The sequence below is a fragment of the Pteropus vampyrus genome, unplaced genomic scaffold (assembly GCF_000151845.1).
Source record: "Pteropus vampyrus isolate Shadow unplaced genomic scaffold, Pvam_2.0 Scaffold336, whole genome shotgun sequence".
Classification (NCBI taxonomy): domain Eukaryota; kingdom Metazoa; phylum Chordata; class Mammalia; order Chiroptera; family Pteropodidae; genus Pteropus; species Pteropus vampyrus.
In genome coordinates, this window is record NW_011889117.1 from 299,099 (window position 1) to 318,410 (window position 19,312).

The window sequence follows — 19,312 nt, forward strand, 5'->3', positions numbered from 1 at the left end:
CTCTCTGAAGGTGGGTGGTCGTGTAGGTAAGGGCCAGGGAGGGTGGGGCTTCAGGATCATCCTCACCTCAGGGAGACTAAACCTCTGCCAACTGTGTGACCCTGGGGAAGTCACTCACCCGCTCTGGGCCTTGGAAAGATGGTGCTAACTCCCTCCATGGTTGTGAGGAGGGTTCTGCTCTCCTTGGCTATGAGCTGTCTTTGGGTGGGTAGGGGTGGCGTAGAGAGGCTGCCCTGAGAGTGGGCTCTGTGGAGCCTGGCTCCACACAAACATGAATAAGCACAGTCACATTTATTGAGCGAGCGCTCATGTGCTGAGCACTTTGGGCACAGGACCTCCTACAAACCCCACCCATTGCTAGGAGGGAGCTGCTGTTGTCACAGCCCATTAAGAGAGGAGGAGCAGAGGTTTAGAAGGGTGAAGCATTTGCATAGGACCCACAGTGGATAAGTGGCAGTGGCGGCTGAGATCTGAGGCAGGCAGCCTGCCCCAGAGTCTGCATTTGAATCACTTGCTGGGCTGTCTGTCTGCCAAACTGACTAAATGCTAAAGGATGCTGTTTGGAGATGCCCTGACACGGGGCATTAGATCCTGAGTTCCTAGGGCTTAGGGCAGTTGGGGAGTCATCTGATGTGGAACCTGTTCAGGATCGAACTGTCAATGCAGTGTTGGGCCTCTAGACTGTCCCAGTGCATCTAGAGGAAGCCAAGGCAAACAGGGGCCCCAGCTCACTCCAGCCATGCAGGATTCCAGAGCAGCCCCTTGGGCTTCCAGTCCGTTTCTGAGCTGGACACTCCAGGGGCTCCTAGACCTTGGTGACACCTTCTGACAAGCTTGTTGGGGCAGCGTCTCTCACTAGCCAGACAGAAAATGGATCCTGCCCTGGACACAGCAGTGGGCTGGCACCCTGCTAAGTCCTTGCCTCATCAGCTTCTACCTCTGGTGCTAGTCACTCTTTGCCACCCTGGGAATTGGCACGGTAGGAAGGTTGTGATGGTCTGTGAGGTGAGTGGTGGGCCGGAAGTTGGAGAAGTAGCAGAAGAAGCTGGAGTTGGACGCGAGTCCTTCCATGCCATGTACTGACTGAAGGCTGGGGACAAACGTAAAGGGAGCCCAGCAGTGTGTTGACTTGGGAAGAGTTGGAAAGACTAGCTCTGTGTGACGTTAAGCTAGCTGCTTAACCTCTCTGTGCCTCAGTTCCTTCATTCAAATAGGAATGAACATACTCAGTTCATGTCTTTGCTATAAGATAAAAGGAGAGCGCACAGTGTAAGGCACATAAGTGACCAGTGACGGCTTACCCTGCCTCCCAGCCTAGTGGGCGCAGCAGGCAGGCTGACATGCTAACTAAGCCCAGCCCAGAACTAAGCTTCCCACCTCCTGTGCCCGTGCAGAGCCTGCCCCACTTTAGCTACTTGAGTAACACTCCACCCCTTGGGACTTCCTTTTCAAGCTTCCTCCAAGTTGTGGCTGGTGACTTTGCAGCAGTAAAATGCTTGGCATAAAGACCCCAGATCTCCCCTCTCTTTTCTCCATTTTACCTGGCAGTTTCTCAGGCTACCTCCTTAAACCCTGCTTTGCAGGCAGAATCCTGCTTGTCCCCTGCCATCGCTGGCTCCACCTGTCTGTGCTTCATCAGGGGCCTGAGAGTGCTTCCCTCGGAGGCTCCTCAGCCACCTGCCATGGGAGGTTTCAGCGGCCAGGAGACTCTAAGCTCCACGAGGGCAGGGCTGTGCCCAGTGCCATTGCCTCTGACATGCTTGTTTTATGATGCATGTATGAAATTTTCCTTGGAACTTGTGTTCACTGGGCAAGGGGGCATGTAATTTGACGCATGACAGCAAACTCCCAAATGATTTTCCATTTATTTCCATAATGAATAGAGCCTAGGATCCCAATGCATTCAGCACTCCAGCAAAGTTGGAGGTCCCTGATGGAGTATCAGCTGGTTTAGATTGTAGCAGCTGGGGAGGGTGAGAGGCCTGGAAATCTGGTTCCAGCTCTGCCATGAGCTGGTACGAGAACTTTGAGCAGTGGTGTTAATCTGTTAGGTTTATTTTCTTGGTGTTGTGTTCATCCCCACTGATGTCACCAGAACACATGAGGCTCGAACTAGTATTTGGATGGAAAAGCCTTTTGAGACGCATGAGAGTTGCAAACCAACTCAAGGTGTCTTCTGAGGTTTTGCTCATCTGGCAAAGGGGGAGAACTGGTGACATGGACCTTGGTTTTCTTCTCTATCAGATACCTGGATCATTGTTTCCATGCGGAAGCTCTTAAATGAGAAGTCCCCTTTGTACAGAAGTTACCGACTGAAGGTAAATTGTAGCTTTCCTTGGCCTGTTACATAGTAATTATCTGTACATAGACCCCTCAAAAATAAATACGAGAGTGGATGTGCCCCTGGGTTCAGTCTTAGGACTTAGGGCTTGGTCTCTGGGAACCGGGTGGAAGCAGCTGTTGATCCTCCCAGCTCTTTCTGTATCTCAGGTGTGGCTCTCTCTCGGCTTTCATTGTTCAGCCCTGGTCTGGCAGACACCACCTCTCTCCTGGATGGCTACCTATGTCCTGGCTGTTTCCCTATGTCCTTCCACCATTCAATGCTTTCTCCATTCCTCAGCCAGAGGAATTATGAAATATAGTCATGTCACGCTTTTGCTCACAATCCTCCAGTAGCTTCTCTCTGAAACACACTAGACTAGGCCTTTTTCCACCTCAGGGTCTTAACACATGCTGTTTCTTCAGGCAGCCAAGCTTCTCCTCTAGGTACCTGGATGCCTTCCTCTCTGCTTCCTTCAAGTCTCTAACCCCACCTGGAACAGCCCTGCTGCCCGCCTCCACCTTTATCCCTTCACCCTGCAATTCTTAGGATTCTGACACCAAATACAATGTGTTTCTTTTCCTGCACTACCCCGGAATTCTCCAGCATGAGCTGGGTGTCCTACAGTTCAACGCGGATAGCGTCAGTTCCTACAGGTTAAGGGACGGTTCCACAAGCCTGTCTCCCACTTCAGATGCCAGTCACAAGTCCAGGTTTTTACTTGGGCTTCTGACCAACGGCTATAGAAAGGAGGTTCTCACCATCCGTCCCTCCTTGGGTTTGATTGATTCGCTAGAGCAGCTCACAGAACTCAGAGAAACATTTTACTAGATTATGGATTATATTATAAAAGGAACAGCCAGATGGAAGAGATGCATAGGGCAAGCTATGTGGGAAGGCACTGGGAGATTCCGTGCTCTCTGCCCTAATCTCCATGTGCTCACCAACCCAGATGCTCTCTGAACTTTTTATGGAGGCCTCATTACATGGGCCTGATTGACTAAATCATTGGTTATTGGTGACTGAATTTAACTTCCAGCTCCTCTCTTATTCCTGGACTGAAAATTTCAATTCTCCAGTCACATGGTTGTTTCCCCTGGTGACCAGCCCCCATCCTTAGGTGATTTTCAAAAGTCACCTCCTTAACATAAACTCGGTCATGGTTGAGAGGGGCTTGTTATGAATATCAAGACTCCTTTATAGCTCATCGCTTAGGAAAGTTCCAAGATTTTAGGAGCTCTGTGACAGAATTGGGGACAAAGATCAAATATATATTTCTTATTATAAATCACAATATCACACCTTTGTACTGTCACTAATATTGACACCTTTGTATTTTCTATCCATTGGTTTCTTGTCCTGTCACTCTCATGAGATCGACAGCCCCTTGAGGACAGAACTTTGCATGTTCTGTTTTCTGTTCTGTCTCTTGCGCCTGGGCCTTGGTGGGCTTCCAGGACATTTGTTGAACAAATGAATGAATCTGACACTCAGGGAAGTCTGAGTCAGATGGTCCTACCTGCTTCTTTTTTGAGCAGGTGGGGTTGTTCAGGCCCTGGGAGCCTCTCAGGAAGAGTCACACACTAGCACTTCTTTTTTCTGTGTTCTGTGGGAATCTTTTCTTGGGCTTCGTTTCCCTGTAAGTTGCTAAGTGTCCCAGGTTCCATTCGGTGCCTTGGATTGGAGCCTTCTCTGTGATACTCAGTGAAACAGTGCATGTAAAACCTAGCTCAGTGCCTGATGACCCCTCCAACTCACTTCTTCCAATCTTGTCCCAGGGAGGAAAATCATTGGATTGGGAGGCCAAGCACGAGGTCTGATCACAGTCGTAGAGCCAGAGAATTCAGAGCCTGTCCAGCCAGGCCACCCCCTTGACCTATAGATCTTGGCCTTTGTTGCCCAAGTTGCACCAGATAACATTCTCGTGTACTCCACACCGTGTCCTGACAAACATGGAGGGCAGCGGTGGGGCCAGTAAGCATAGGTTAATCTGTGGGGGGCTCCTGTGGGTAACAGGGACCGTGGGCTACACACACTCTAATCCATCCCTTCTCCTACTGTAGGATGAAATAACAGGCAATATTAGTATGGGCCTGATTGCCTGTCCTCTAAGTTATAAGTAAGAATTCATATGATAGCAGGCTTGAGTGCTTTTAAGCCTTTTTACTGGCAATCGATGGCCACACACCCCTAGTCACAGGACCTGGGCTAGGGCTGCAGGCCGTATCACTTTGTCAGAGCTGTGATCACTAGAAGGGCATTGGACTTAATGATCTCCAGGTCCGTCCAGCCCCAATGCCTGCCACATTCTGGGGGCTGGGCCTACGAGGCTGTCATTGGGTCGAGTCTGCTACCTTTGCCGCTCTCTTTCCAGGCTCTCCATTCCAACTGGTGTCAACAGGTCAAGTTCATTCCCCAGATGAACCTGGTGGCCTCCTGTTCAGTCATTGACAACTCCTCTTTGGTGCTGACAATATTGCCATCCAAAACTCCCAAGAATCCCAAGTAAGAAGCACCTTTCATCAGGCTAAGTTGGTGGGGCTGGGAAGAAGGTGAGTGGTGGCAGTGCCTCAGAGGTCCGGCTTCACTTCAGTAGCCTGTGGCCATCCCTGCCAGGGATGGGTTCACCTTGGGGACCTTTGGTGCTTCTAGTGGGGCGTGGTGGGATGTCGCTTGGAGCTGAACTGCTGAGGTTCTGCTCTGGTGGTAGTACTACCTCATATCTGTGATGCGTGTTTCATTCAGCTTCTGGATTCCTCGGGTATCACAGCAGGTGGCTATCAGTGTGATCACCTCACTGTGGCCCTGAGGCCCTCTGTGGTCTGGCCCTGCTGCCTTCCTGATCACACCTTTCACCTTCCTACTGCAGCCACACTGGCAGTAGGAAGGTGAAGGTGCAGGCACGCTCCTGCCCCAGGGCCTTTGCACTGCCCCTCTCTGCCTGGTAAGCTCTTTTTTTAAAAAATAGTTTTTGTTTTAAAACATTTTTATTATGAAAAATTATAGAGAAAATAGTATCATACTTTAATATCATTAGTACATAGTCTAAGTTAATCTTTCCTCAAGTGCTTCAAAAATGCCTTTTCACAATTGTTTGGAATTAGGTATAAACAGGGTTCTAGGATGATTTCGAGGAGAGGAATGTTGAGGTCTGACGTGTAGGACCGACTGACTGGCTGCTCTGTGGCAAGTAGAATTACGTAGGCAGGAGTGAAGATGGGGACATCAGTGAGAAGGCCATTGAAATAATTCAGGGTACCTATGATGGTGGCCTGGAGTTGGCCCGTCGGTTGGAGATGGAAGGATCTGAGATGTGTTCTGGGGGTAGGTTGGAGAATATACATGTGTGCACATGCGCCTTTTCTTCCCGTCTGAGTGCAGCACACATACTGGATGGTAGATGGCACCTTTGACCGTTGCTGGTTTCCTGGTTTTTGGCTGTGGCCTCTTAGGGCGTGGTCTCTGCAGGTGGGGCGTGGCATTGCTGACCCAAACTCTGCCTCTGGAGTTGGCCTCAGCCTCCAAGGCAGGGTGGGCTGGAGGGTCTGGCAGCCAGCTGATCTGAGGGCTTCAAGTGATTGGAACCAACAGTGAATCTGATGGAGGAGCCAGGGCCTAGGTGAAAGGGTCCTGTGCTGAGTGTGTGGACTAACTTACAGCATCTCGCCTGCCTCCCCTCTCTTTTCTCATTTCTGCCACCCCCACCTGGTTGAAACCACCCTCATCTACCACGTGAACGGCTTGCAGTGGCCTCTTTGCTGTGTCCCTTCTGTCCTTCCAGGCCCTTCTCTGCACCGAAGCCATCTGCAGACCTGGTCTCTTTCAGCTATCCTGTCGAAGCCACCTGTTGATTTCCCTGCAGGACTTGCCATGATCTGTAAACGTCCTTCTCCCTGTCTCTGTTCATTTACTTGCTCACGATGCTTCCCTCTGGAAGGAAAGCTGCCTGAAGGCTCGGCGTCATATCCACGCCTCTGGTGATCCTGGCAGGGCACAGGAGCCAGTAACTCTTTGTCGAATGAATAAGTGGATCAGCCAGAAATAATTTCTAGTAACATTTTGTGACCGTTCTTCCAGAAGATTTCTCTGCATATATTTGTGTGGAGAAGGGTGTATCTGATCTGACAATAAATGAAATTCATGCATTCGATAGGTCTTCTTGAAATTTTGATTTCTCAAGGAATCCCGGCTGCGGAGGGAAGAGCAGATTGGAGGAGAGCAAGACCCGGAAGTTACGAGGCCGGCCAGGCAGCTGACACAGAGATGAAGTGGGGTGCTGAGGCCAGGGCTGTGGTGGGACGTGGGATTTGGGGTCTGACTAGATAACGGGAATGCAGGAGAGGGAGCCTCCAGAATGACACTGGGGTAACGGATGTAGGTCCTCAGGGTGTGGTGGAGGAGCCAGTTCAGAGCAAGTTCAGTGGGGAGCATGCTGCATTAGAGGGCTGGGGTGCCTACAGTGGGGGCCTTTGAATTGAGATTTTAAAAAATTAAATTTATTGGGGTTACATGGGGTAATGAGATTATGTAAATTTCAAGTATACAATTCTATGATGCGCCATCTGTATACTGCACTGCGTGCTCACCACCCGAGTCAGGTCTCCTTCCACCGCCACGTCGTGCACTTGACCCCCTTTACCCTCTTTAACCTCTCCCACCCCTCTCCCCCTCTGGTAACCACCGTACTGTTGTCTGTGTCTGTGAGTTTTGTTTTTTTGTTTTGTTTGTTTGTTTGTTGTTCTATATCCCACATATGAATGAAATCATATAGTTCTTGTTCTTTTCCATTTGACTTATTTTGCTTAGCATGACATTCTCAAGATTTATCCATGTTGTTGCAAATGGGAGTATTTCATCTTTCTTATGGCTAGGAGTAGTAGTCCATTAAACGTATGTACCACATCTTCTTTATCCATTCATCTGTTGAAGGACACTTAGATTGTTTCCATGTGTTGTGTATTGTGAATAATACTGCAATGAATGTAGGGATACATATATCTTTATGATTAGATGTTTTCAAAATTTTTGGTTAGATACCCAGAAGAGGGTGAATTTTGAAGGGAGAGTTTTGAGTAGAAGGAGCTGGCAGCGCGGGATGTGTAGATAATAGAGAATAGCACGTGCAAAAGCACTGAGCTTCCAGGGCTCTTGGGCCGATGAGGGCTGTTGGGCTTGACCTTCCCAGAAACCCTGCCCTGGTTACCCTGGCTCTCCTGAGCCCCATCCAGCCCTGCCGTACCTCTTCCTTCCCTGGGGCTGAGCCTCCTGCCCAACCTGGCTCTGAATCCTGATCCCTTACCTTGCCAGCCATGTGGCCTTGGGCAAACTCCTTAACTTCTCCTTTCCATGTCCTTATCGTGGCACAGGCTGATGACCCTTTTCAGGGTTGTGCGAGGTGTCCAGGCGATGTACAAGACTGCACTTAGCACTGTGACCGGCATGGAGAAGGGGCATGGTGCCCAGGAGCTTTTTTCCCTTCCTTCTGGCCCTGGAAACCCCTCCTTATTTATTTATTTATTTTTATTTATTTTATTTGTGTTGTGGGTTGGGGGCAGGGGGCGGACACCTATCACTTCATCTCACTAAAAGTTGAGATGAAGATCAAGTGAGATTTGCCCTTGGAATGAGGCAAATGTATTACTACTGTTAGTAGTTGCTCCTGCTTTGGGCTGCTCTCACCTGTGGTGAGAGGTGGGCGCCCCCTCCAGGAGGGGGTAGTTTGGGGCTGAGACCCAAGGTCCTGACTCAGCTGCAGGGTGAGCCCTGGGCAGGGTTTCTGGGGCTGCTCTTCTCCTTGGGTGAAGAGGTAGTGACTTTTCTTGCCTCCCCCCAGCCCTGTCTGTAGCTTCTCCCCACCCCAGGCTCAGAGGCTCCCCTGAGGCCACGCCCAGCCCACAGCCATCCCTCTTTGCTGTTGTAGGTTTTCAGTGCTGAACTTAAGAAAAGGGATTCTTTGCTTTGATTACTGCCCAGACAAGAATTTCTTGGGTAAGTAATCTTCATGTCATACAGAAGCAGCTGGCCTGGCAGAACTGGGGTGAGGGCGGCTGGGGACGTGGGAAGTGTCAGGGCCGAGGAGAAGGCCCTGCAGCCTCTAGCCTCTTTCTGGCCTCCTTTCTTGCCACTCTGGTCCCTACTCATGGGCACCAGGGGTGGCATGGTGACACATGCTCTGCTTGGCATGGTAGTGGAGGGGCCTGGGTGAGAGAGGCAGAGGAATGGATGGTAGCATAGCCCACCCTGCCATCTGCCAGGCTTGGCTGGGGTCTGAGGCCTGGCCTCAGGAGAAGGTCCCAGTGTGGGCCCCCAGCAGCTGATATTCATTTTTCGATTCCAGTAACTGGTGGCTATGACCCTGTCATCCGCCTGTGGAACCCTTTCTTCTCGAAAAAGCCTGTGTGGCTGATGAAGGGTCATCAGACCTCAGTGACGCACATCCTGGTGAACAGCAAGTGCAGCAGCATCCTCTTCAGCATCTCCAAGGACAAGGTGCTGCCTCGTGGGACACCAGTTCCTGTTTCATGGCAGAGATGCTAGCCTTGGGATGGTGACGTAGCTTGGCCAGCCAGGGGGCCAGCAACTAGAAAAGCCTGAGGCCCAGGGGAATGGCGTGATCTCCCCGCCCATGGTCTCACACCTGGCCTAAGTCCTAGAGGGAAGTGCCCCATGTGGAGTCACAATGAGGAGCCTGAGCCCAGCTCTAAGTGGTCCAGCAGAGCTGGCTTCATGGGTGCCCAGCCTTGCTGCTTGCTTTGTGGTCCTGGACAAGGCCTTTCTCTTTTCTGAGTCTCAGTCTCCTCATCCACAGAATGAGTAGAGTGGTTTAGAGAATGGGGGGTGAAAGAGCAGTGTCATGTCTGGCACATAGTAGGTATACAATACATGGGAGCTCTTCCCCCGCCCTCACCCTTCCCTTAGAACCAAACGTGCACCTCTCGCTCTCCTAGCGACCCCTTCTCGACGGCCTTGGCTGTCAGGAACTAACCGGGACTTTCCTCAATGTCCCAGGGATCCCCAGCTCAGGGCCCCAGTCACTTTGCTCTTCTGCATCTCTTGGTTCGGGGTACTGGGCTGCTCTGGCCAATGAGGGGATGCAGCCATCGGTTCCAGGTGCCCTCTTTCAGGGGACAAGTTTGAAGTCAGTAACTGAGAATTGGCAGGACCCTTCTGGTCACCCAGGCTACCCTTCCCAACGTATCGTCACACCTGCTATTGTCTGGAATTCTCCCGGCAGCCCTGGGCATCATGGCCTCTGCTGAAGATTCAAGGCTGGAGTGGGGAGGGGACAGGGACGAGCTTGCTGAAATCCTCATGGTCAGCGATGGGCAGAGCCAGGGTGTGGACTCCAAGTCCATGCCTTTCCATCTGGCTGCCCATGTCTTTGAGCCATGAGCATCACGGTAGGGCTTCCCTGAGGCCTTTCTAGGCATAATTCCTCAACTTGGAATGAGCTTGAGGGGGCTTGGTTGGCCTTTGGGAAACAATATTGGTAACCGCTCTCTGTTTCTTTTTTTTTTGCCTTTACCCACTTCACACTCCCCCTATTTCCCTATATTTGACCCCCCTTTGCCCCGTTCACCTCTCCCCTCCTCCCCTACCCCCTACCCTCTGGTAACCACTAGTCCATTGTCCATGTCCCTGAGTCTCTGTTTGTCCTGTTCATTTGTTGCTTTTAGGTTTATATCCCACACATAAGTGATAATCATGTGATTTTCTACTTTTTCAGTCTGGTTTATTTCACTTAGCATGATTATCTCAAGGTCCATGTTGTCGCAAATGGCAGTGTTTCATCTCTTCTTATGGCTGAGTAATAGTCCATTGTATACATATACCGTAGCTTCTTTAGCCAATCATCTATCGTAGGACACTTTGGTTGCTTCCATGTCCTGGCCACTGCGAATGATGCTGCTATGAACACTGGTGTGCAAGTATTTTTTTGGATATGGGTTTTCAAGTCTTTGGGGTAAATACCCAGTAGTGAGATTGCTGGATCATAAGGTAGATCAATTCTTAGTGCTCTCTGTATCTTACCTGGCTTTGCTTGAGGAGGCTGCAGTGGGAGCTGTGAGGGTCTGTAGGGTCACGTGCTGCCTTGCTTGGTCCTCCACCATTGAGTGCCCACTGCTCGAGCAGGGTAGAGGCCCTGGCGGAAGGCTGGGGGTGAGGAGAAGAGAGCTGGGCCTCAGTTTTCTCATCTGAATGTGAGAACATCTCTGTTGTAGGGTCATGATCCACGGCAGACACTTAGCGCAGTGAACGTTCTTTGGAAGGGCTTGCGCTGTGTGCCCCTGGCCCTGCTCACATCCCAAGGCCTCCGGTGCCAGCTGCATCTCAGCCTCTTTGCCTGTTTCCTACCCCTCAGAATATCCGCGTGTGGGACATGCAGGACTACATATGCCTCCAGTCCTTCTGCGGGAAGCTTTTTGCCTTGGGAAACTTCCCCATCACCAGCGCCTATTTCCACAAGAATGACAACACCCTCATCTGCAGTACCTATTCAGTGAGTGCTGCGCAGGAAGGAGGTGGCGTCGTGGCTGCCTGTGGAGGGTGGCCACACTGGCAGGGGACACATATGTCAGCTTGTGCCCTCGGCTGGCTCTCCCCAAAATGGCAGATTTTTCGAGAAGGGGGGTTGTGTATTTCTTAATCTCTGATGAATGCCAGACTGGCTGCCAGCATTCGTTGAATTAAGTAGATCTTTGAAGTTTATTTCTGGTCATCAAACATTATCAGCCCCCTCCTCTTTGTTAGGAGCAGAGAATATATTCATTGTACACTGTCCCATCCCTTCAAGAACCTATGGTGGAGAGGAAAACAGATAATTTCAGCAGAAAATGCAATGTATTATGATGGAGATGTATGCTAGGTGCTTCATGGAGCACAAGGAAAGGATCCTTAGCCTATTCTGGGGTGGGGTAGTCAGGGAAGGCTTCCTGGAAGAGGGGATACCAGATTGAGGCTTTGTGTTTCTCAGAAGTTACAAGAGGGACCTTGGACTTTGGGGTTCTAGAACACTTGGGTATAGGAGCCCCAATCTCAGGACGTGGGGAGCCATGAAATAGGGGTGAAAGGTCTCAGCAGGCATGCTGAGGAGCCGAGGGGCCACGCTGAGCCAGCATACAGTCAGGATGTGTTGACGTCTCAGTTTATTGGAAGTTTCTCCCTGGGGCCAGTCACTGAGGGCAGAGTCCTTTGGACTGTCCAGCTGTCTGCCCCTCTCCTTACTACAGATTGGGATCCTTAAAGGGTACATGGAGACCGAGGGGCCTGAGAAAACTGGAGAGAGGAGCACGACTTACGGCACGCCCCTGTGCGCTGTCCACTACAGCAAGATTTTTAAGCAGGTGAGTGGGTTGGAGCTGGTCTCTGGGGCTAGCGGGAGTGCCGGGTGACATGGGGAAGGACCCAGACCTCCAGATGTGTCCAGATTCAAGGGGCGGTCAGCTCAGGGGGCAGGTTGGCGTGGAACTCTCACAGCTGCGATGGTGGTCGGGGCAGCAGCGTGAGGACAAGGAGTCTGAGGGGCTAGCCTGAGATGAAACTGGAGCCCTACCACTTGGTTAGCAGATCGTCTCACTCCTCTGAGCCTGCGCACCCCTGGCTGCTGCCTCAGGTCGGTTCTGGATAGTGAGGCTTCTTTATACAGGGTGTGAGATAGAGCACTGGGGGTGGGCTGCTCTGCAGGTTCCTGGGGTGGGGGTGCTGTTCCTGGGCATCGTTTTCCAGGGAAGCCCTACTTCAGCTTCGTCCACTGTGGGAAGGGAAGGAGGCTCAAGGCGCGGGCAGCACCCTAGTCCTGAGTAGAGACCTCTGGGCTGGGCAGGGCAACTGGGCACATGGTGTGGGCACATGATTTTTGAGGTATGGGGACAGAAAGGGCCCCCGGGCTTTCTGCCCACTTCCATTGAGACCCCGTTTCTGTCCTGGGCTCTGGGCAGGGCAGGCTGTATCTCCTGTAGAGGTGGCCTTGGTCCACACGAAGCCAGAGCTCGCCTTTCAGCTCTTCCCGCTCATCCTGGCTCCTGGCACTGTCACCCTGTCTACCTTAGGGCTCTTCGGTGCCTTCAAGCAATTTGAACACCCACACCCTCCAGCTGTTTTGATGTCCTCAGCAGGAGGGTTGGTGTGAAACAGCCTCACCTGCTACTGTTGCACCTTAATCCTTGTAAAGGCAACAAATGTCACATTGAGTGGAGTGACCATCTTGGCTCTCGACACTCCCCTTCTTAGGCTGCAATTAGTCTATTTTGTGTGTTTTTTCCTCCATGAGTAAAGATTAGTTAATAAATGTTTTTTTTTTCTGAGTTAGAGATTATTTTCTCTGCTCAGATCCTGATAAATGCCATTTCTGAATTAAAGCGTTTACCGCACCAACTCCTTCTAAAAGAGTTGTGCCATGTTGCATTGCCTTGTGCTACAGAGTAGAGGAAGAACTGTTTTCAAGAGTGGCTAATCCTACAGCAGGGGTCCCTGAATGCCTGTCTTCCCAGTGTATGGAGGTGTGGCTGGGTTAGCCTCAGCCATGACAGATGGGGACCGCCTTTGGGAATGGGGGCACTCTCCTATGCATGAGCCCCAGCCACGTGCTCCCCTGCAGGTGGTGAGTGGCTGCATGAGAGGCATGGTGAGTGTGTGGGAGATCGTGACAGGCAAGAGGATGATGGAGTTCTCAGTGACCGGTGACCAGCACGTGGAGCTGACTGCCATGTCCCTGGATGAATCTGAGCGGTGCCTGCTCACGGGTTTGCGTGACGGCACCATAAAGATGTGGAACTACAGCACTGGCGAATGCCTGCTGACCTTCCCCAACCCGGACAAGCTGGAGGTCAGTCTGGTCCATTAGCTGGGGCCAGGGGGGCTCTTGAGAAGCAAAGCACAGCTCCTGTGACCCTGGGGCCCTCTATTTTTTATGCCTCCCCGAAAGGTTGTGCACAGAGACTGCCTAGCTTCATGCCTGTCTGAGCCTTTGTGTCCCTGCGTATAGATAGGGAATGGCACCTGTCCTTAACAAGTATTTGACAAATGTTAGCTACTCTTGCTTTTAGTTCATTATCGCCACATATGAGAACTCGGGATAACATTTCCAGCACTGGCATCGGGTGATTCGGAGCCACCTATGCTTATCCCTATTTAAGAAATGCCTAACGTGGTTATAGGGGCAATCTGTGGGTGTGGCATTAAGCAAAGCCAGCAGTTCTACTTTGAGACTTTAGCTCATCAGTACTCCCTATGGCACAGTCCTTTAACTAACTCAGAAGGAGCAGCTGGCCAAAAAGCCAGGGGTTTGAGTACTGATCCGGATCCGATCACTCAGTCATTTGACCTTAGCCAAGTCACTTGTCTGTTTTCCAGTTATTCCGTATAAAATGGACATGGATACTTACCAAGCTGCTACTTCCAAAGCCATTAAGTGAGATAATAAGATGTGAGAGTACCCTGGGAAATATATGGTATCACCTCTAGGGAATTCCCGTCACATGGAGAGCTTTGACTTCTTGCTTGTTACATTAGGAAGACATTCATGACCCGGTGCCATCTCTGAGAGGTGCCTTAGTGTTCTGTTTTCTTTTACCTTCAACAGATTAGTGGGATCGTCCATATGAACAGAGTGTTCTACGTGACCGGGTGGAGTAAGAGAATCACTCATTTCATGTGCGTAGCAAGGGTGCGTGTGGGTAGATGAGGGCATCTGACTATCCTCTCTACTTCAGCTGGATTCCTCCATTCCTAGCTTTGGTGGTGGTTGGAACATCAAGCAGGAGATTAGTGGTGGGTAATGCCCAATACTTCATCTGCTCATCCATCCATTTATTCATCACTCCTTGAGACTAATATATTCTAGCCAGGTGCTGGGTATGAGCATAAATCAGTCTCTATCTAGCCTCCTGGAGCTTCTAGGGGGGATGCAGATGCTAATCAAATAACTTCATTTATCATGATAAATTCTATGGAGTGTAGGTTTCTATGGAGGGGAGACAGAAATTTGGTTTAGTCTCAGGCATGGTCAGAAAAGCTCATCTGAGGATTTCATGGATGGAATGGGATTTGAAACATGAACAGGAGGGGTCTCAGTGAAGCGGTGAAAGGCTTGGGACAGGAGGAATATTCCAGGTAGAGGGAAGAGCGTGTGCAAGGCCCCTTCCTCTTTGGAAGGCCTTTCTAAGGCCAGGCTTTCTCCTTCTCTAAACCTGAATCCTTACTCAGGTGCCTGATTCTGTTAGATTAGTTTATATAAAGCCCTAGGACAGGGCTTTTATAGTAGGCACATTATAGGTGCTTAGTAAATGAGGTCAGTGGGGCAGAGCATCAGCCCTGTTCCAGCACCTGAGTGTCTCCCTGTGAGTCAGTGTTCTCCCAATGTGGGCATGCCTCTGGCCGTGTGTGCAGGTTCCACAAGACCAAGCCGGTGCTCCTGTGCTACCACTGGCAGACCTTCCACAGGGAGGATGTCCTGAGCATGGCCAAGTACCAGAACCAGTTCCTTGGGACTTCTTCATACAACGGGGACATCATCTTCTGGAACGTCAACATGTTCAAGCCCATCCTCAAATTCAACGCCTCCGAAAGCCCCTTGCCCTTGCTCCCTAAGAGGGTATGGTCAACAGGATCATGCTTCCCTTTCATCTTTCTCTCAGTTGTGGGCCAGAATCACGTGGGGCCTGGGAGGTAGGGAGCAGCTTGAGAAGTAGAGGGGACATTGGTGACTTGTTCTGGAGGAGCTTGAGACCTAGGTAGGTAGGCGGTAGTTTCTATAATTATCCTCATTTGACAGATGAGGAAACTGAGGCACAGAGAGGTTAGGCATCTCGCCTAAGGTCACACAGCCAAGAAGTGATAGATCAAACCCAGACAGTCTGACTCCAGGGCCTGGGGGTGCTAATCTCGTTCTCTCCAGTAGATTATTCTCTCCTTGAAGGTGGATCACATCTTACCCATCACTACTACACATTATCACTCTAGGCTCACTAGGCTCATGGCAGAGACTTAGAAACTCATAGAGTCTCTCTGAATTACATCTTTGCAGATTAAAACTGGAAGGGCCTTCGAAGTCACCTCATCCAGTAATTTCCAAACATGTTGGGGAGAGGAACTTGGAGACTATTGCAGAGCCTTCTCCCAGAGCAGCAGTTTTTTTTTTTTGTTTTTTTTTTTTAAATCTATTTTACACTTTGGAGCTTTCCTTAAGATTAAAAACAACCTTAAAAATTTGGAAACCACTGTCCATTTTAGAAACGGGGAGACTGAGTCCCTCAGGGGAGCAGTTTCCTGTGTGTGGGTACAGAGAGCATTAACAATAGGCCCAGGGAGAGGGTCAGAGGCTCTGGTTCAGTAAGGGTGCTCGGTTTTGGGGAGGCATGCCCTGGGCACCTGGAGGGCTCTGCGCTATTGGCATTGGGCCGGGGAGAACTTGCGTTTCTCTGGGACATTGCTGTGCCCCAGGGGCTGCTCTCTCCCTGGCATAGGTGCAAGAAAGAGATGACTGCTCTCCGGAGAGCCACAGGCCCAGCAAGCCCTGTGAGGAGAAGTGGGCACATAAAACCTCCAGGTGGCCCCTGGGCCCCAGCACCAAGACTGCGACCAACACCCATCTGAGGAAGAACCTGACATCGGCACCCCCAGTGATGAGACACCACAGAGACAAGGAGCCAGATGGGCCTGCGTCTGTGAAGGTGGGAGCCAGAACCGAACCAGGCAGCCACCCTCACTCTATAGCCACCTGAGTTTGCCTCTGATGTGTTTGCTTTCTTATTCAGAGGTGCTTTCTCCAGAACACCTTTAGGTCTGTCAACTCACTTATCTTGAGCTTTTTGGACCGGGCAGGGCATCTCCTTGATTAGGCCCCTAGTATCTAACGCACTCTGCTGCCTCAAGCCTGGGCATAGTCCCTTCCCAGAGCACAGCCAATACCAGAATCGATGTCTACAAATCCAGAGAACCTACAGCAAGAGGTTAGATCCTGGGCTGCTTTCTCAGTCCTCCAGCTCATGTTGCCTTGGCAGAGATGGTCTTATTTTTTGTGGGGAGAAGGGGCGGGGGTTAAGGAGAAAGAGCAGGGGCGCTATTCTCTCCCTACTCACCAGGGGTGGTTTGGCCTCAGACCCTGCAGAGAAGATGGTGATCTCTTGTGTGGAGCTTGGGAGCCAGTCATATTGTCTCCTCAATTGAAGTCTGATTCTTATTCCTGGGACCTGAGGCTTGCATGAGAAATTCCACCTTACCCAAACACAATATGCCTGTCAAGCACAGGGCAATCTGGAACTGGATCTCACATGACTTGCTAGGATGCAGTTCTGCTGCAAGGTGCAGATAGTAGATATTTCTATAAGGCACTCATGCCATCTCTGAAGTATTGGGGTTACACCACTGCATTCAAATCTCCTAGAGCAATGGGTATATATACCCTTTTATCCTCACCTTTAGCAACGGTATCACTTCTAGGACAAAGGAAGGATCTTCTCCAAAGACAAACTCGGGTCTCTGCCCTTAGAGCTTCTGTGTGTCTTTAGCTCCAAGATCCATTAGACTCCCAGCTATACCTTTTACAGGGTGGTGTATCTACTAAGTGGGGTTGGGGTGGCCACTCTTTCAACATCTGCCTCTGGTCTCTGTGCCCCCATAGGGCAGAGAGACCCCCTTATGATGACCTGGGAGGCCCATTTTGCTTTCCAGAAACCTCTCAGCGCTGGCAGCGTCAAGCCGTTAAGTATGTCCTATGGCAGAAAGTCATTCCTCCAGGAGGCCGAAAGAAGACAAGGAGAATTGCAGAAGGAGATGCTCCTGAAGTTTAATACGTCGGTGGAGAAGGTCAGCCATGCTCAGGCAGGGTCTGGGGTGTGAGCCAGGGCTGAACAGTGGAACCAGGTTGGGAAATGCAGTGCTTTCGAGTTTGGGGGTCTGGGGCGGGGCAGCCTGGTTCCCTCCAGGGCCTGCAGAGGCATGACGATAATGGTACTGCTCAGGATTCTGGCTTCGGGACTACAGTGTCTGGGGGCAGCTTCTGGGTTGGGGAAGTGGTCTAGGAAGCGGAGCAGTGTCACCTCTTGGTTGGGGGGCTGGACTCGGAGGGAGGGGAAATGACATTTCCAGAATCCACTGTTAAATGCCTTCCTGTGCCCTGCTAGGGTGCTTTGTATGATGCGTGAGGAGAATTGGGTCATCTCTGCTCTCACTTCCTCCTGTATTTTCCCCTTTCTGGCCCTGGATACTCCCTGCTGTGCTGTCACCCCCCCCACTCCCCACCTCCCCCAACCCGACTGGGTGACCCCTAAGGCCCATTCCAGCTTTAATCTGCAAAGGTAGGGTAATTTAGAGACTGTATGGGTTTCCTAAGTCCCTGCTAGGAACCCAGTGACAATCCAAATCATAGTTGTGTTAGGTGTGGCAGGGCTGCCCCCTCGCCCAGGGGACCAGGGTCTCAAGATCACGGGAGCAGTGCTCTGAAGAGCCGGGTCCTGTGGGCTGGAGCTGAGAGCTGCAAGTGGCTGGCCATCTTCTCTTCCAGGCTCTGAATGTGCTTTCTTCTCTTAAAAATGCCTTAGAATTTTTTTAAAAGTTTTTTTTTTAATTTTTTTTTTTTATTTTAAATAATGCTAGTTTGTTAAAAAAAAGAAGCGTGTGTAAAGCAAAAAAATAAAGGTCCCCTATGTGTCCTCCTCCCCAGTCTCATCCCATCTCAACAGTAGTTCACAGTCACTGCTAACAGATTGGTTTAGTCTTTGTCCTTTTTATTTTTAGAACAGGACTGTAAAATTATGCTAAATCATAGCTAAGTCCTGCCACTTGCTATTTTTCTTTTTAACTATATATCATGGATATTTTTTCACATCAGTAATTTAGACTCAGCTTATTCTTTTGTTAAATTTTATTCTTTTAAATAACTGCATGGTGCCCTATAGTTTAGATGTACCATAAACTATTAAGTCAAGCTTGCGTTGACAGACAGGTAGGTTAGTTCCAGTTTTTAACTTTTATGAGCCTCACTGCATTGGACATCCTTGCACATATATTTCTGTGCATTTGTGTGAGTATATCAAAGGGATGGATTCCTAGAAGCAGAATTGCCCAACGGACCCCATCCCTTTCAATCTGTGACTCTGACTGAAGTAGATAACTCAAAGCCCCACTTTTTGGGTTGGTGATTTCATTGTCAGGGCACAGACAGTTATCCATTGAGCATTTACCTCGTTTCAGGCACTGGGGAGACAGCAGTGAATAAAAGAGACAAAACCCTGTGCCCTCATGGAGCTGACATTCTCGTTAAGTGAGGCACACAATTAACTAGCTAGTAAAATAAATGGTGGGTCACGGGGTGAGCACCTACGGTGGGGAACAAGAAAACTGGCAACAGGGTAGGAAGTACAGCATGGAAGGTGGAGAGGGTGCTGCTGTTTTAATGGGATGGTCAGGGATGGCTTCACAGAGGAGGTGTACATTAGTTTCTTCTTAATGTTTCTTCTTTCTTCTTATTCCAGTAGATAGAGAATAGCATTTGGGGCGTATTTCTTTGGTTACTTGTGATAGTGAGCTTTTGTATATTTGTTAGACATTTGCATTTCTTCAATGAAATAAATGTCTATTCATATCCTTTTTAAGTTCTATCACTGTATTGATTTCTTGGAGCTCTTTATATGCTGTGGAAATGAATCCTTTTCCTGTTGTGTATTGTAAATGTTTTCACCTCATCTGCCCTTGTGGTATCACAGTGAGGCTTTAATTTTTATGTGGTCATTTTTGTTATATTTCTTTGTGACAATAAAGACGTTTGTTATCCCATGATCACAGAATGTTTTGTTATATTTTCTTCTAGATATTTATCATTTTGTATATAGTCAGGTTTTGTTTCATCTAAGTAACTTTGTATATGGTGTGATATACGAATCTAATTTTTTAAAACTGGCAGCCAGTTGTTCAATATCATTTATTGAATAGTTTATCTTTTCTCCACTGGCTCGAAATTCTGTCATTATTATATATTATAGTCTTCTATAATCA

The 19,312-nt window shown here is 49.8% G+C and overlaps 1 protein-coding gene across 1 annotated transcript in view; it reads left to right on the forward strand.

Annotated features, from left to right (window-relative positions):
• EFCAB8 (EF-hand calcium binding domain 8) overlaps positions 1–19,312 on the forward strand; it is a 61,908-nt gene that overhangs the window by 27,463 nt on the left and 15,133 nt on the right. Inside the window, exons 10-20 of the mRNA XM_023522229.1 lie at positions 2,245–2,318; positions 4,695–4,825; positions 8,241–8,308; positions 8,658–8,809; positions 10,683–10,820; positions 11,551–11,664; positions 12,918–13,145; positions 13,902–13,972; positions 14,708–14,912; positions 15,784–15,990; positions 16,991–17,125. Coding sequence (XP_023377997.1) covers positions 2,245–2,318; positions 4,695–4,825; positions 8,241–8,308; positions 8,658–8,809; positions 10,683–10,820; positions 11,551–11,664; positions 12,918–13,145; positions 13,902–13,972; positions 14,708–14,912; positions 15,784–15,990; positions 16,991–17,125 — 1,523 coding nt within the window. The remainder of the gene's footprint in view (positions 1–2,244; positions 2,319–4,694; positions 4,826–8,240; positions 8,309–8,657; positions 8,810–10,682; positions 10,821–11,550; positions 11,665–12,917; positions 13,146–13,901; positions 13,973–14,707; positions 14,913–15,783; positions 15,991–16,990; positions 17,126–19,312) is intronic.